This window comes from Pongo pygmaeus, chromosome 12, assembly GCF_028885625.2.
Source record: "Pongo pygmaeus isolate AG05252 chromosome 12, NHGRI_mPonPyg2-v2.0_pri, whole genome shotgun sequence".
NCBI lineage: Eukaryota > Metazoa > Chordata > Mammalia > Primates > Hominidae > Pongo > Pongo pygmaeus.
The window spans coordinates 113260963-113277482 of record NC_072385.2 but is presented as its reverse complement, the minus strand read 5'-3'; the positions used below and the strand labels follow the sequence as shown (position 1 = coordinate 113277482).

General features: G+C 55.0%; 1 protein-coding gene across 3 annotated transcripts; it reads left to right on the top strand.

Annotated features, from left to right (window-relative positions):
• Positions 1 to 3398: 3398 nt before the first annotated feature.
• Positions 3399 to 16156, top strand: GDF7 (growth differentiation factor 7). 3 transcript variants are annotated; one of them, XM_063648913.1, is made up of 3 exons: positions 3458 to 3876; positions 6733 to 7690; positions 7948 to 16156. In XM_063648913.1, the coding sequence occupies exons 1-3, from the start codon at positions 3495 to 3497 to the stop codon at positions 7949 to 7951; spliced, it is 1344 nt and encodes a 447-aa protein (XP_063504983.1). In that variant the 5' UTR covers positions 3458 to 3494; the 3' UTR covers positions 7952 to 16156. The 3 variants fall into 3 exon arrangements, with proteins under 3 accessions (XP_054331489.1, XP_063504983.1, XP_063504984.1); XM_063648914.1 differs by adding an exon at positions 5708 to 6281 and having other exon boundaries at positions 3745 to 3876; positions 6733 to 16156; XM_054475514.2 differs by having other exon boundaries at positions 3399 to 3876; positions 6733 to 16156.
• Positions 16157 to 16520: the final 364 nt, after the last annotated feature.

The window sequence follows — 16520 nt, the reverse complement described above, 5'->3', positions numbered from 1 at the left end:
CTGCTCCCCAGCGATGGCTGGGGCAACACAGAGGAAGGAGGTTTTCATTCTCAAGGCTCTTAGCGCAGTTAGCATGTGGTGCACAGGTTCAAGGGCTCCGGGCTGTGCGAGCTAGCTCTCTCCTGCCCAGCCCATTGACCTAAGGATCCCCGCATCCCCTAAGAGGAAGTCCCAACCGGGCAGGGCACCTGGAGACCTGGGTCTTGGGCAGGTCCTGCTGCTGGTATGACAGACTGTTTTCCATGGCAAGTGTTTTCCGCTTCCAGTTGCAAGCAGTGGCAGGCAAGAGTCCCCTGGGTAACACTTTCATAGTCTTCATCTTCACCTGGACTGGAGAGGTCCTTTCTTTGCCAAGAATTTTCTAGAAAGCCAGAGAGGAAAGGCAGGCATACTCTGCCTCTCCACTGGGGTCTGGGGAGCAGGGCAGCAGAACAAAGCCCCTCACATTCCCATCCCCCAGCCCCAAGCCAAGGGTTGAGCAAGGACAGTTGATGACTCCAGGCTCTGCCACTCTCCAGGTGACTCTACGTAAGCTGTTGAATTCTTTAGCTCAACTTTCCTTTTCTCTAGAATGGGAAGAATACCCATCTCATAGGATAGAGTAGTTGTGAGAATGAAATGGCATGAGGTGTGTGGAGCAGCAGGCAAGGTGCCTGACATTCAAGAGATAACAAATGGGCACTATCATTATTTACAGGGAGCGAGGCAGACAGGCATGGCTCAGGCATCCTCTCTGCCTCCTCCTTCTGGGCTCGGCTCCAATGTGTCCTCTGCTGATCACAGAGCCCCCCAGCCCATCACTTTACTCGGAACCACTGGATAGCACACTGTGCATTTATGCGCTACCTGTTGGCTGTCTCCTGTGTCCATACTAAAGCTCCATGTGTTTGCCCTGTGCATTGCTCAATCCACAATGCACCGAAGGCTACCAGGCAATGAGTATTTACATCAAAGAAGGAATGAATAGAGGGACGGATAAATAAATGAATGACTGTGCCCTCACCATACAGACCAAGAAGCACAGGTGGGAGAAGTGAAGTCTCGGTTGGAGCACATGCAGCGGGTGGACAGTGGCTCCAGCAGCATCAGCCCACCCCAGTTGTGTCCTCCAAAGCCTTCCAGGTGCATAGAAGCTGCTTCTCTCTCTGCCATGATCACCCCTGGCACTGGGAACACACTGGTGGTTGGGGGGCAAGACTACGTCACCTCCTCTGTGCCAGCCTGTTATGCCAGCCACACGCAGGATGAGGTGAGAATCTGCTCATTTTATAGATTAGGAAATTCGGTCTCCAAGAGGCTAAGTGGCCTGCTCCCACAAGGACAGCAAGGGTGCAGGGATTCCAATCCATCCCTCATTCCTAAGCCCCAGCGTGGCAGGGATGTCATGTAATCAACAAACGTTTGTCACTGGCTGTGCCAAGAATGTGCTAGGACCCCTCCTTTCTCTGCTCTACACAGCCGGGTAAACTGAAGCCAAGACAAGGCAAGTGACTTGCTGTCACCCAGGATTCCCCGCGTGTTTGCACAAATCTTAGCCGAGTTGATTCGTAAAACACCCAAACACCGCGGGCGCATGGCTGCAGGGGGAAAGGAAGCCAAGTAACACAGTAGGACCCAGCATCCGCGTCAGGGAGAGACCGGGGACTGGCTGGGTGGGGGCGGCGGTGTTTGTCACCGACTCTCCAACCCTAGTCCTAGAAGCAGGGTGAACTATCCCAGCTCGATCATCCCAGATTCCCCAGGTTCCTGCTACTAGAAGTCCCTCAGCGCCGGCAGCGCTCACCCTGGTCCAGGGGTCCGCCCTTCCCGGTAATGTCAGGCCTTTCTCCTTGGCATCGATCGGCCTTGGGGTCTGCGAGGACTGAACCTCACTAGGCCTCTCTCTCCCACCCGCAAACATTCTCGAGTGTTATGCGGCTCAATGACCCAAGCTGAGCAGGCGCCGCGTCCCTGCGGTGGCCGAGAGGGCGATGGCTGAGGAGTTCGTTCGGGACGAAGCAGTGGAGCAGGGGAACTGGGGAGCCTGGGCCGGGCCTCTCTGTGGGTCTGAGCGCATTGCAGCCAGGCAGGCGTCGGGACCCACGCGGCTTTGGATTCGGCAGGCGACCTCGCTTTGAAGCTAATCACCCGCTCAAGGTGATCTCGACGTGCCGACCCAGTCTAGATTTTGAGTTCTGCAGCAAATGCAATTTTAAAGGAAAAGGACCCGCCTGCCCTTCTTCGGCAGTTCGTTTGGCCCAGGCCTTCGATCTGCTGAAAGTTTCCAATCTACGGGGATGTCCAGGCTGCCGGCGGAGCAGAGCCAATAACCCCCCCTTTCCTGCGCGTTCCCCTGAGACTTGGCCTCCCCAACCTGCCCCAGTCGCGGAGCAAAGTGCTCTGCGGCCCGCGCGAGTGCGCCCCGGGGCTTCGCCGCTGTCGGGCGTCCCCTCCATCCACCCCGGGACCCGCGCCATCACCGCGGCGGGGTAAAAAGCTCGGAGGCGCCATCCCGGGGCTCTGCGCCGTCCGCTCTCCGGGCTCCTGGCCGCTCACGCACACAGCCGGTAGCTGATTTCCGTTAGCCGCTGCCCTCACCCCGAAGGCAGGTGGAAGGTCGCCAGTTGGACGCACAGCCAAACTCTCAGCGCACTCCTGCGCGAGATCCCCCATCACCCGGGGCTGCCGTCCTCATTCCGAGCTCCTTCCAGAGCTTGGCTCCCGCTGAAGCGCAACTTCCGCGCCCAAACCTTGCTTTTACGACGGGCGGTCCGCGTCCAACGGTCTCTTACAGGCCTGCCTTTTCAGCTCCTCGCCCTCCCTTCCTCCCCTACCGGCCCCCTCCCCTGCTCTGGCCGCCCCCTGCAATCCTTTGGGGTCTGTGGCTGAGTGGGGAACCGCCAACCCGCGATCCGGAACGCGCCTTTGCGGCCGACGGGAGCATCCTGTGGCCTCTGTCTGCGCGGCCACCCGGCCGCGGCGCGAAGCGGTCTAGAGGGCGAGCCCTTCCGCGGCCCCAACTTTGCCGTCCCGTTCCCGGCATTGGGAACCAGGGCAGGGAGGGGGCGGGTGTTTCTCTGCGGGGGAGTGGGGAGGAAGCTGGGTGGGTGCGCGCGCTGCCCCGAGCCTGGAACCGAGGAGGGCGCGTTGGTCTTGGGGGGGTGGAGGGGGGTCGCGCTGCCGCCGGGAGGGGAGGCGGGGCACCCGGGCGTGTCGGGAGGCTGGGGCCGGTGGCACTCGCTTGGCGAGGGTTGGGGCGTAGCGCTGCGGTGGGGGGAGGAGGCTCCGGCCCGGGTCTCCAATCTAGGCCGGGGTGGGGGGCGCATAGCGGCCGCCGGAGCTTTCAGCAGGGGGCGCTGCTCCGGGCGTTGGGCGGGGGTGGGGTGGGCCAGGAGGGGGGGCCGCGGCTGGCCGCGCACACTTCCCCCATTATTAAACACTATGTTCAAAAGGCGCCGGGGGACTTCCCGGAGCCACGGAGCCCGCGCCTCCCGCCCGCCCGGCCCACGGAGCCCATGGACCTGAGCGCCGCCGCCGCGCTGTGCCTCTGGCTGCTGAGCGCCTGCCGCCCCCGCGACGGGCTGGAAGCGGCCGCTGTGCTGCGAGCGGCGGGGGCTGGGCCGGTCCGGAGCCCGGGGGGCGGCGGCGGCGGCGGGCGGACTCTTGCCCAGGCTGCGGGCGCCTCGGCTGTCCCGGCCGCCGCGATTCCCCGGGCCCGCGCCGCGCGCCGCGCCGCGGGTTCCGGCTTCAGGAACGGCTCGGTGGTGCCGCACCACTTCATGATGTCGCTTTACCGGAGCCTGGCCGGGAGGGCTCCGGCCGGGGCAGCCACTGTCTCCGCCTCGGGCCATGGTCGCGCGGACACGATCACCGGCTTCACAGACCAGGCGACCCAAGGTACTTACGCCTCTTCTGTGCCCGCCCATCCCGTCAGGTCCTGGGCTGAGACCAGCCCCGGAGCTGTGCCGCAGCTCCGTCACATTTGGAGCCGCGGCCCCATGCGGCCCACCCTCAGGTGATAGAAAGAAACTTCGCCGAGGCCACCACTCTCCAGCCCGCTGCACCTGGACTGTGGCGAGAGTCGCGGCAGCTCCCGGGGCCCAGTCCCAGAGGGCTGACTGGTCCCTCTCCCAGGTCTCCGTGGCCTTGCAGGCCGGCTGGTCCCCTTGAGGAGGCAGGCGGAGGCCAAGATTCGCTTCTTGCGGAATGGTCTGGAGTGGCCTCGGAGCCCTCAGAGAAGAAAGGAGGGCAAGGGTTGTGTTCCCGGGAGTCACACCGAGAGGGACTGCACAGTGGTGAGGGTGATGGCTGCTTCCTTGCAGCAATTTCTGCAGCTCCCAGTCTCCTGGGGGCCACACAAATTGGGGGAAGCCCAGGGTAAACTAGGGCAGAGGCAGGTATCAGCCTAAAGTAAATGGCCCTGGAGAGGCTGGTGGCATCACCAGTTATGAGGAGTGCCCTGCTCAGCAGGTTGGTCTGGGTGGTGGTGGTTTGTATGTGTGTGACGTGTGCAGCTATGGGTGCCTGTGTCTGGTGCTGGGCCCCTGGGAGAGCCAGAGGTCAAGGATCCTGGTGGTGTGGGGAGGAGAGGCCTGCTGGGGACCCTGCAGGAATGCAGGCCTCTCTTAGACCAAGCACCCCACCTTGTTCTGCCCTGGGCCTTCCAAAGGTAAGATGTAGGTGAGGCTGTGGTGTGGCTGCTGTATGTCATCTGGATTTTATTAATTTCCATTGAAATCATTAAAGCAGACAGATAGAGAAAATTTACCTAATTTCAGGCGGAAATGCAAGTAATTTCGGCCTTAATTCTATCCAGCCAGAGACCCAGCATGGAAGGCAGGAGGGAAAGAAAGGCGAACAGGGCTGGGAAGTGAGCGGGTGGGGCTGAGGCAGCCCTGCTTGGGAGCCACTGATGGTCAGCATACCTCAGGTCCTAGCCTGGGAAGGCAGGCAGAGGCCTTGCAGTGACCAGGTCATCCATCCCCGCCAGCACATGCCCAGTGCCTAGCACAGACTGCCTTATTTTTGGTACCTGGAAATCTTGGTACCCAATCCCCAAATGGCCCTATGGTTCGCTTAGAACTATCAAGCCTTCTCTGACGGCCTGACATGGCTCCTGGGCTGGATGCTGGGATACTTATAGGAAGCTCTAGTTCTGGTGCACAGGGACAGGGACCACTCTAGACTGAAGGGTGCCCTGTAGGCTCCCAGGCTGCAGGAGAAGGGGGTTGTGCTGGGCTCTAAGTGGGCACAGGCACCAGAGTCTTCTTAAGGTTGAGCTAGTTCTACCATGGTCTCAGACAGGAGATAAATCCTTTCTGGGGAGCTCAGCTTGGCTGGCTGAGCCTGAGAGGCCACCTCTCCCTCCTTCCTCTTGGGGGAAACGGAGTGGCAGGGCTGGTGAGCAGGGAGAGGCAGAGGATCTGCAGGGAATCTCTGAGAAAGTGCTCCTCGTGCTGCCCCAGTGTGCCTCTCCGGCCTCCCTCTCCACCCTGAGTCTCAACTTGGAACAGGGCTGCCTGAGGTCCCCAGAAGCCATTGATAGGGATAGAACCGGGACCTCAGGTATCAGGGCCTGACGTTCCTGGCTGGTGAGCAAATCCCCAGTGGTGGGGGGAGTCTGTATAGTCTCTCCGAGTTTAGGGGCAAAACGAAACCATATGACCCCCTTCAAAGGGAGCTCCTTATCTGCTGCGTGGTGGAATTTTAAACTTTTTTTTTTTCTGAGCCCAAAAAGGAAAAAAAAAAAAAAAAGTGTCCACACTGGAAATAAAACCCCTAAGCCCGAGATAAGTCACTACAGAGGGAAGAATGAGCCTGCGAAGGGACAGACAGGCGGCTCCTGGAAGCGAGACCTCATTCGGGACGCTGCCCTCACTGCAGCAAGGTCATTCCGGGATGCCCCGCACCCCTCCGGGAGGTTCCTTGTGTTCCTTTACTGCCTTTCCCCCTCCTTCGGAGGCCGCGGGAGCACCGGGAGGAGGTGCGTTTGGGGTTGCGATCGCGAGCAGCAGCGCCCATTGTTGCAAGACCTGAGACCTTGGGCGAGCCTGGCCCCTACCTGGGCCTCAGTTCCCCTTCGGCAGAGCGAGGTTGGACTAGAGGGTCTCTGCGGCCGTGCAGACGAATTCTCCCGGACGAATCGCCGAGCCCCAGCCTGCATAGGAGACCGTGGCCAGCGGGGATGTCCAGGCTGGGTTGGGGGAACAGAGGTAGCAGAAGAGTTTTCAGGAGACAAGAATTTTCCGTTTTCGCACAGCCAGGACTCTCGGCTCTCCTGGGGGATCAGCAGGGCAATAACGGTAAGTCTCCTTAAGGCCCAGGACCTCAGGAGGGGGTGCACGACTTCTTTTCACCCCAGCCCCGAACTCTGATCTCGGATTCTGGCCCGCGGCTCTGCGTCAGGCCGCGGAACTGTAGCAGCCTTCAGTCCTGGTCTTGGGTGTAGGGGTGCGCTCCTGGTCCTGCGGCTCAGGGATATGCAGTGACCATGGGTTGTTGGCGTGATGGGACTTTTGGCTTGCTAAACCAAAGCTCGGTTCGGATAGCCCGGGCGAAGGCGTCCGCTGCTCTGGGCCGGGCTGGCAGCTTTCAGGCTGGGGCAGAGACGCGGGGTCGGGCGCTGGCTCCAACAGGCCTCGCTCCCACATCGAGGAGAGCTGGGCCATTTGCTGTTAGGAGGCCCCGCGCTGACAGTGTGCAGGATTTGCTCTTACTCAGCTCTTTCTCTCTGTCCCTGCCGGTCCCCCGCAGACGAATCGGCAGCCGAAACAGGCCAGAGCTTCCTGTTCGACGTGTCCAGCCTTAACGACGCAGACGAGGTGGTGGGTGCCGAGCTGCGCGTGCTGCGCCGGGGATCTCCAGAGCCGGGCCCAGGCAGCTGGACTTCTCCGCCAGTGCTGCTGCTGTCCACGTGCCCGGGCGCCGCCCGAGCGCCACGCCTGCTGTACTCGCGGGCAGCTGAGCCCCTGGTCGGTCAGCGCTGGGAAGCGTTCGACGTGGCGGACGCCATGAGGCGCCACCGTCGTGAACCGCGCCACCCCCGCGCGTTCTGCCTCTTGTTGCGCGCAGTGGTAGGCCCAGTGCGGAGCCCGTTGGCACTGCGGCGGCTGGGCTTCGGCTGGTCGGGCGGAGGGGGCTCTGCGGCAGAGGAGCGCGCGCTGCTAGTCGTCTCCTCCCGCACGCAGAGGAAAGAGAGCTTATTCCGAGAGATCCGCGCCCAGGCCCGCGCACTCGGGGCCGCTCTGGCCTCAGAGCCGCCGCCCGACCCAGGAACCGGCACCGGGTCGCCAAGGGCAGTCATTGGCGGCCGCAGACGGAGGAGGACGGCCTTGGCCGGGACGCGGACAGCGCAGGGCAGCAGCGGGGGCGCGGGCCGGGGCCACGGGCGCAGGGGCCGGAGCCGCTGCAGCCGCAAGCCGCTGCACGTGGACTTCAAGGAGCTCGGCTGGGACGACTGGATCATCGCGCCGCTGGACTATGAGGCGTACCACTGCGAGGGCCTTTGCGACTTCCCTCTGCGTTCGCACCTGGAGCCCACCAACCACGCCATCATTCAGACGCTGCTCAACTCCATGGCGCCAGACGCGGCGCCGGCCTCCTGCTGTGTGCCCGCGCGCCTCAGCCCCATCAGCATCCTCTACATCGACGCCGCTAACAACGTTGTCTACAAGCAATACGAGGACATGGTGGTGGAGGCCTGCGGCTGCAGGTAGCGCGCGGGCCGGGGAGGGGGCAGCCACGCGGCCGAGGATCCCCAGCTGATGAGCAGCAGCGGGCCAGCCTGTCACCGAGCGTGGGTGCATGTCCGATGTGACCCAGCGCCCTCTCGGAGGAGGGAGAGCACACGTTCACACTCACACACACTCGTGCAGTCACGCACACATTTACCGGGACAGCATCTCAAAGCCTTGGGAAGAGATGACCTGCCGGTACCGAATGTCAAAGCCCTGTGTATTTTGCAAACAGATAACCATGGCGCCCACTGCCCCCCATTTGGGGAGAGGAAGGTGTTTGTGCTGATGCTGCAGTTAGAGGCACGAAAATCAGGTAGCAACGGGTTAGGAAATTGGAAGCTCCAGAATGGGAGAACCAAAGGGGTACTCGAGCATGTTTTATCTCACCCCTTTTTGTTTCTGGCCCGATGTGGGGCATCGCTTCCCTGGGGGGCTGAGCGCCGCGTGGTGCACTCCGTGACCCACTGCAAGGCTGTAATGCCCTTTCCGAGGGTTTGTGTTGTATGGGGCCGTTTACTCTGGAACTGCTGCAAAAAGCATCTTTCTTTTTTAACTTTTAAAATTTAACGTGCCCCTGCTTCATTTTTGAAAGGGAAGTTTTGTCTGAAAGTAGGTGTTGTGGAGCTTCCCAGATTTCTGCAAAGGTCGGTACCGCCCCCCCGCTTTTTTTTTTTTTTAATCAATTCCAATTGGAAATGTTCTGGAAAGTGGAAAGGATATTTTTCTTTTAAACGGCTGAGTCTGGTCTAACAGGATATTGGGATGGGATAGGATCTGCCAGGTTCGGAAGCTCCCCAGTTGGTCAGGGGGAGGTGGTAGCCATGCCTTGGGTGGCTCAGGAGGAAGTTAGTGCAATGGCGGGGCATGGGGAAGGTGGGGCTGGGGGAGGGGAGCTACTGCTTTTCCTAGAGACCTGCCAGGAGGTTTTCCTAAGAAGCCAAGGAAGAGGCTCTCAGGGCTTGAAAGGCAAGGAGGTGTCCTGGGGCCCACTCCAGCCGAGGACTCCGGCTTGTCGGCCAGGTAGACGGAAGCTCCCGGGGGCCGACTCGGGCTTGTGCTAGTTATCAAGTCGGCCTCCGCTTTTTACCTGCTTTCGCTGTGTTGTTGCTGTAGTTTTTGGCAGTGTGATAGTAACGGGAAGTGAAGCCACTCAAAAGTGCTTTTGTCAGACTTCAACTCACAACCCAGACCTTTAGAGCAGGGGGAAAGTCTGCCCCTTCCCCTCATCGGCTCCCTGGCTTGGCTGATGTGCCGTTGGAAGGGCAGGGCCTTGGTGTGGGGGAGCAGAGGTGGAAGCCTATCCCCCAGTTCCCACATTTTGCCCCAAAGGGTCTTATTGATGGGAGGATTTTCTAGGCATGTAAAAGTGAGTTCGAACATTCAGCCTGCACTGTTTGATTTGATTTGTTTATGCCTGGGAATCCTTTGCTGCTTTTTGTCAATAGGTTGGGAGAGGGAAACTAGTTGGACTCCAGCTGTCTGGGGTGAGGGCTTCTTAGAAAAGCCCCGCAGCCCTCCCGGTGCATCCGTGTGATGTTGTGCAGGACTTTCCCCTTCAGAGTCCTGGGGAGCATTAATTCCACCCTGTGTTGGATGCAGGACAATTCATACACATTTTGATTCTCAGTGATTACACTCTTGAGAGAGAGAAGACAAACTTAAGATTTAGATACAGCTAATTTACTTAGGGGCCCTACCTGAATCGGTTTTCATCCTGTAAAATTCTCCCAAAAGAAAAAAAATACACGTGTAAATTACTCTTAAAATTAAGATCCCCCCCTCCTATTATGTGAAATTTATATTCTGTGGCTGTATGAGTAGCTATAAATAACCAGAACATGAACAGTCTCTTCAGGTTAAAATTTTTAAAAATATCCAAAAGTGGCTGCTGTGGTATAATTCCATTTTATTTTAGTGACTGGGCAAAGATGGTCCCTAAATTTGTGGATTTTGCCAGAGATGCCTCACTCTCGTTTTTTAAATGAAGCTTGTCATAATGAAGAATTATATTTAAAAAAAAGACTAAAGTGTTAAAAGTTGTAGTATTAGAAGGTTTAGAAAGGAAGTTAATGACAAAGTGCAGTTAAATGTTATTTTGAAGAAAGTCTGGGGTATTTAATATCTTTGGATGAAAGCAAACATTTTGATACTTTTTTAGTGACTAGTAAAAACAATTTTTTGGGCAGAAATGTCTTGATTTAGCCTGGCCTTTTTATGGTAGGGAAAAAAACTGTCAATTTCCCCTCTTTCCTTCTGATGACCTCCTTCTAACGAGATGTGTTATGAGTGGTGTGGGAAGTAGGTACCTTCCTGCATCTTGAGTTCAGGTGGCACCCGGGGGGAGGGGTGTTGTCCTTGGACAGTGACTGTTCCTTCCACGGCCCCATACCCTCAGTGTGCTCTTTGTTTACTGGATAAAAGGAATGCTTCCCAGATTTCTTCTGGAGCAGGTGAAGCCCCCAGGGGCCACTCTGCCCAGTCCTCTGGCATCTCAGTCCATTCACTAGGTGAATGCAGAGGATCCATTTCACTTTATAAAAATGACAACAAAGGGCCAACACATGTGGGGCAGACAGCTTTTTGCTGCTAAGATGTGGTTTAACTAGCATTGCCAAGATGTGGAGAAAAGCGTTCTGCCAGCACAGTTGGTAGTAGCACCCTGTCTTCTAGGTAGCGGGGGACAGGCCTGGGTGACTGGCATGAACCCAGCTTCTCTGTTGCAACCCCCAGCTGGAATTTCCAGTCACCATGGATGGGAGAACTGACAGGCAGGAAGAAAGCATGTCAAGACTGTGAGGAAAGGCTGTCCCCTCAACCCCAACCTGAGGTCACCGAAGTCTCCCTCCTAAACAAAATTTTCCATTTTGTAGGGAGAATTGTGCACTACTAGTTGACATCATTTGAACCACGATTTCCTGCTAGCGGGTAAGATTTGGCATCCCTACTTAGGGAGCTCGGGGCAGGCCAGCTGGGGCCCAAGGGGGGCTGGTGCTGGGTCTGTCAAACACAAAGATAGCCTGGTCACTGCTGCTTGAAACCAGGGCTTTCGTATTAAGGAGGATCACCCAAACTGGCGGGCAGGCATGCATTTCCACTGATGCCCAAACACACTTGCCTTGTTGAATTCTGACTTTCCAAACAGCTGCACTGGGTCTTCCAGAGAAGGTGGCAGGCTTTGCCGTGTTAGCTTGGGGAAGCCAGGCTTGAGCTGTGCTCAGTCATTGTATCCATGCTTCCCATCACTGTACCCTCCTGGCAACGATATGAGGTATGGATTGTGTGATGTAAGAATCCAGACTCCACGAAGCCCAGGGCAGTCACCTCTCCCTGGCAGCTCTCATGGTGTCGGCAGGAGTGGGCGTCTCACCTTGGGTACTGAAGAGAGTACCGATAATCCCGTGGATGGAACAAGAGGGAGCGTAATTCAATCCCTACACATTGTATATGCTGTTGGCAATTTCATTTAAACTCACAGCAGAAAACAACTAGGATTTGTAGACTGATTTTCTTCTTAGAGCAGAGAGAAAAATTATGTTCTTTCCAAGAGCAGCTTGTGCACAGATAAGGTCAGACTTTTCCTGTGCTTGAATCTGGTCTCCAGGAAATCCAGTGGCAGGAAGAGAGTGTCCTGAGGCTGCCTCTGGGCGCACAGAATCACTGGGCCTCGCTGATTCTCATGAGAACCTGTCATCTCAGTGAGACAGGCCTCCCACTGGCCCTCAGTGGGCCATAGGCCAAGAGGCCTGAGTCAGATCGCGCAGTGAGCTGGAGGGAGCGAGGCTCTGAAAGCGGCAGTCTAGCAGAGGGAGTTTGGGCCTGCGCTTACCCCCTCAGAAAGTGTCTGGATTGGGAAGGGAAGAGAGGAAACTGCCGAGCGAACCCAGCAGCCAAACTTTGGGCAAGTGGAAAGTAACTAGATCCCTCTGGTGGATGGTATATTTGAGCTGCACCAGAGTCAGAGCGCACTGTGGGCTTCCGAGTGCCCAGAGGCAGCTGCTCCCACAGCATGGACTGCGCCCGCCAGGGGAGGCCGCTCAGGGGCCAGGGCACCACAAGGCATCTCCTGAGAGACGTCTGAGGCAAGTTATGGGCAGTCACCTCCCTGCTGGAGCTTCATCTTCTGCCCTGTAAAATGACGCCCTTTCCAGTTCCAAGGTTCTAGGATTTTACCTTGCCCCAAAACCCACTCAGACAGCTTGAAGGCAGAGCAAATGTGATGGCTCCTGGAGAAGGTCCTCCCCCAATCCCAGTCCCAGAGCCTCATCTTACTGGTTTCGCAGCTCTTGCCTGTGCGTGTGCATGTGTGTGCGTGTGTCCATTTTACTCCTATCCTTAATAGGTGCCTCATGGATGTGCTTTGAATTCCCCTGGGCTGAAGTAAGTGCGAGGAGGGCCCGCACCTTTAGGCTGGGGTTCAGCTACCCAGAGCCAGGAGCTGGCTGAGGGCACTGCCCATCCAGCTGCAGCTCCTCCTGTGCTCAGTGGGGTGGGCACAGCCACACTCACGCTGAGACTGAGAGACCTAGTGCTGGGAAGGGCTCCACCTGCTGCTGGGGCCTCTGCAGGCAGAAGAGTAAAGGCAAGGCTGTGCCCGGTTGGTCACCCAAACAGGGGCCTGGACTGTCCCAGAAGCCCTGGATGAGGCAGGCAGGACTGTCCCAGAATGGACTCCTTGGATCCCCACCCTCTCCTCACCACCATGCCCATGTCTGGCTGTGAGGTCCCCTTGCAGCTTCCCAGGGGAGTGACCCTGGGGTAGCATCAGAAGAGCTTGTCTCTCTCTTCGTTTTTATGGTCTGGAGAAGTTAACATAAAGAAGCACCAGAAGGGAGGACCCAAAAAGATGTTTATTTCTAAGTTTTCAGACAGCTTGGCACCTTGTACCTGGAACCTCCTGACCATGTAGGCTGCAGCAGAGCTGTCTTCCTCCCTCTGTGCTGTTCTGGACTTTAATCTGTGTGCACAGCTTAGTGCGTCACAAATAGTAACTGAGTGAGGCTGTAGTGAAAGAAGCCTGTTTTTTTCAGGAGGGCCACCGTCCTAGCCTGAGGAGGCACCTGGTGGACACAGACTGCAGGGAGGGGGCTGAAAGTTGGCCTAGTGAATCAGAGGGGTGACTGAGGGCCTAGAAGTTGCCACATGAGCTCTGATCATCATTCAGGGGTGCTGTCTGCCCATGACCTGCAGTTACCCACCTTAACCAGAGCTTGGCTTGTGGCCTGCAACTTGGCGACAGGCCTTTGGCTGGGCAAAGTTTGAGCTGGTGCTTCATGGCGGCAGGAGCAATTACAGCAGAGCAACCCAAGATGGGTGGTCATTGAAAAATGGGTGTGAAGTCACTGAAAAATCAGACTGAGTTTCAAGTTATGCTCACAGTTGCTGAAAAAGCAAAAATATGCCCTTAGAGCAGCAGAGCAGCGTGCGATGGTCCACTTCTTCCTGCCTCTGCAGAGCTTGCAGACCTCTTCTAGCATCTGTGCATGGTGCGCATGTGTCTGTGACAACAGAAAGGGTTGGTTTCTCTCACACGTTTCCCTGACAATGGCAAGGGGGCTGCAGCGGTCACAGAAACTTCCAGAGAGAGGTGTTTCCGTGCAGTCAGGTGAATTTGTTGGCAGGACAGCTTGGTGTGATGATACAAGAAGTACAGTTTCACTCTTTTTTTTGTCAGATGAACTTCCTTCTGCTAGTTTAGAAATGCTTCACTCCAGAGAGGGCCACCTGATAGAAGCTGTATTACAGAAACTTTTAATCTCTTTTCTATGTCAGTAAGGGGATGCTGAAATAAACTGTCTAGAAAAACAAGAAGCTTCTGTCACACCCAGGCCACTTTCAGCAGAGTGGTCCACAGCGGCCAGGGCATGGCCAGCTGCTTTGCATCTGCATTCCTGTTTCATTACCTTTTGTGTTGTGGGCCAACAGGAGTGCTACGTAGTGGGGGCTGGAGATTTGTCCCAGCAGGAGGTGGGCAAGTGGCTGTCTTCTCTGCAGAATACCTGCACTGCTCCATCTGACCAGCAGTGGCAACAGCCACAACCAGTTCTGCATCTAGCTCCTGCCCAGACCTTTGGCTGCCAGAATCTAGAACCATGGCTGACCAAAGCGAGACTTCCGAGTAAGGTTCGTTCACAGGCATCCTGCTGAATTAGAAGGAAACAGGAACGAATCCGAAGTACATGGGGCTAAACTTCCCTCGAGGACATCTCCTGAGCTGCAACATGGGAAGGGACAGCACCGAAGCTGGTGAGCTGGTGCAACTGCACACACCTTTTCTCTGTTTTTTAGTACTCACAGGTCATCCTGGGGAGACCTCTCATGGGCTATGGGCAGCCCATGCCTGGATTTTTTGGTGAATAAGTCTGAAAAGCAGTGACCAGGCATGTTGAGGGCCTCCCCTTGCTTGCACCTTTTTATCTCTGAGTGACTGAAGGCTGCCAAGGCCAGACAATGCACATGTGTCCTGGATCCTCCCCTGGCCTGGGGCAGCAGCAGCAGCAGCTGGGCTTGGGGTGAGTAGGCTGGCTTGAGGAAGGGGCTGCCCACAAGCAGGGCGCATTTCCTGGGTCAGGGCCTGTCAGACTCAAAGTCAGCTCTTCAGCATTCTGTTTAGAAAATGATGATGCAGTTCAGTGAGAAAGAAAGCTCAGGATAAAATGTGTTTTCTGGAGGGGAAATACTCAAGTGTTCTAAGCCAGGAACAGAGACTCTCAAGAGAGGAATTCTCTGGCATTCTCTGCCTTGGATAAATCATGGATTAAACATGAGCATCCTTAGCATAATTTTATTTTTGTATTTCACTTTACACTGTAATGCAAACAGCTTTTATGTTTTCTTTGACAAAGAATCATAATTGAGTCACTTTAGGTCTTTTAGTTGGAAGCATTTCACCCTAAACGAAAAGTTAATGTATTTTTTTACAAGATTTAACATGCTAACTACAACTTGCCCTTTCAGCAGATGACAATAAGGGATTCTGAAAAGTTTGGACTAAGTCTTTTTCTTTTTGTATACAAATAAAGCAGCAGATCCTTTCTCTGTGAAGTTTGTTGCAGAGCTCCTGTACCAGCTTACAAAATGATGCTGTTTAAGCAGGCCTTGGGTGGGCAGCAGAAGTCTGCACATGACGAGTGGCCTGCAGCTTAAAAAGCAAATTTCATCTGATTCCAGTACTGTGATTTTAAGGAAACGGTAAAACTCAAAGTGCCGGTAATGCCATCAAGGCTCAATAACACGCCATTTCCTCAGCAGCTAAAGACAAAAATAATTATTTTGGTGAGGGGATAGAAATCCTTTCGCTTTGCAGTGCAACCCACTTTTTCTTAGCTTGGCTTGGGAATAAGGAGATTGGAGTGTGGGGGGACATTAAAAACTCATTTAAGGCAAACTGAAATCTCCTTCATCAGCAGTCTTCCTGCTGGTGTAGCCAGAGCAGAACTCCGAGGCTTGCAGGCTGGGCTGTCTCCTTGCTGCCTGGCCTGGGTGTTTATTTGGGCAACGCAAACTGACATTGTGAAGTGTTGCTGATGCCCAGGCCAGCCAGCAGGGAGCCCTCCCAGGGCTGGTAGAAACCTATGTGTATATGTATTCTCAAATTTAAATAGATTGTACATAGTAAAATGTAAATGACATGTAAAACAGCAATCTCTATTTTTCTTAACTATTATATAGCAGTATATATTTGTTAAACATGCTTGTATACTCTTCATTAACCATTTTAATATTTTGTACAGATAAGTTGATTAAATATTTTATTCATAAAACCGCTCATGACTGGTCTCTAAAGGAAAACATTTTCAGCTTTTGTTACTCAGCCTTTCTGTGTTACTGTAGTCCTTATTAATAGAATAGCGACCAGCTATTGAGGCATTAGAACTGACTGCATTTTAACAGTGGGAGTGACATAGCAGGCCTGGCTCCACTTGCCTTTGTGCCGATCATTCCCCGCGATCATTCCCCTGTATTGTCAGATCAGGTGTGAGGCTGGGGGCCTCTGGCATGGGGGGCTGCACCCTGGGTCTTGGTGACTGGTATGAAACTGTATAGGATGCTGCTGCACACAGCCTTACACGGCATGAAGTCACTGCAGAGCAAGGTAAAAAACATCAAGCTTGGGTTCAGGAAAGGAGGCCAAAATGCAGTGGAAAACATTTTCTCTTTGGGAAATGAACATGATAATGTGTAGAGTGAGCACTGTCATTCCAAATGCAGTTTGGGTGGACAGGTTTTCTGTGTTTATACATCTCAGACTGCTGCAGGACCTGTCTCACTCCAGAAAGCACGAGCTCTCCCCACCTGGAGGCTGCAAAGTTAAGTCTCTGAAATCCCAAGGCATAAAGTCCCATGGAAGCCGCTTCCTCTGCAAGGCCAATTACATACGTCATAGAACCCAATAAGGTCCTACAGCAAATTCGACAGGTCTTTTTTTTTTTTTTTTGCCCAGTACTCTTCGAGACAAGTACAAGAGTCTGTGCTTGGTGACACCACAAAGGATGCAGCAGAACAGGATCAACTACACAGCATTCTGTTGCTATCTCAGCTCTCACACCTGAATTTGCCTACAGATGAAGAAGAAATCTATTTCATGTATTCCTTAAATATTTCTGGGAGAGGACTAATGACAGAGCAGGAATTGTAGGAAGTTGACAGGTACCTGGCCTTATTAGTGACTGTTACCAGGATTACCTCTTTTGTAATATGGAGCCTGCTGGAGTGACCCACTTTTTCGTCAGTGATGGCAGCCCATGTTCATGGTGAATTCAATATCCCAGTTTGTTAATGCAGGTCCCTGTGGTGATGTGACTTTCT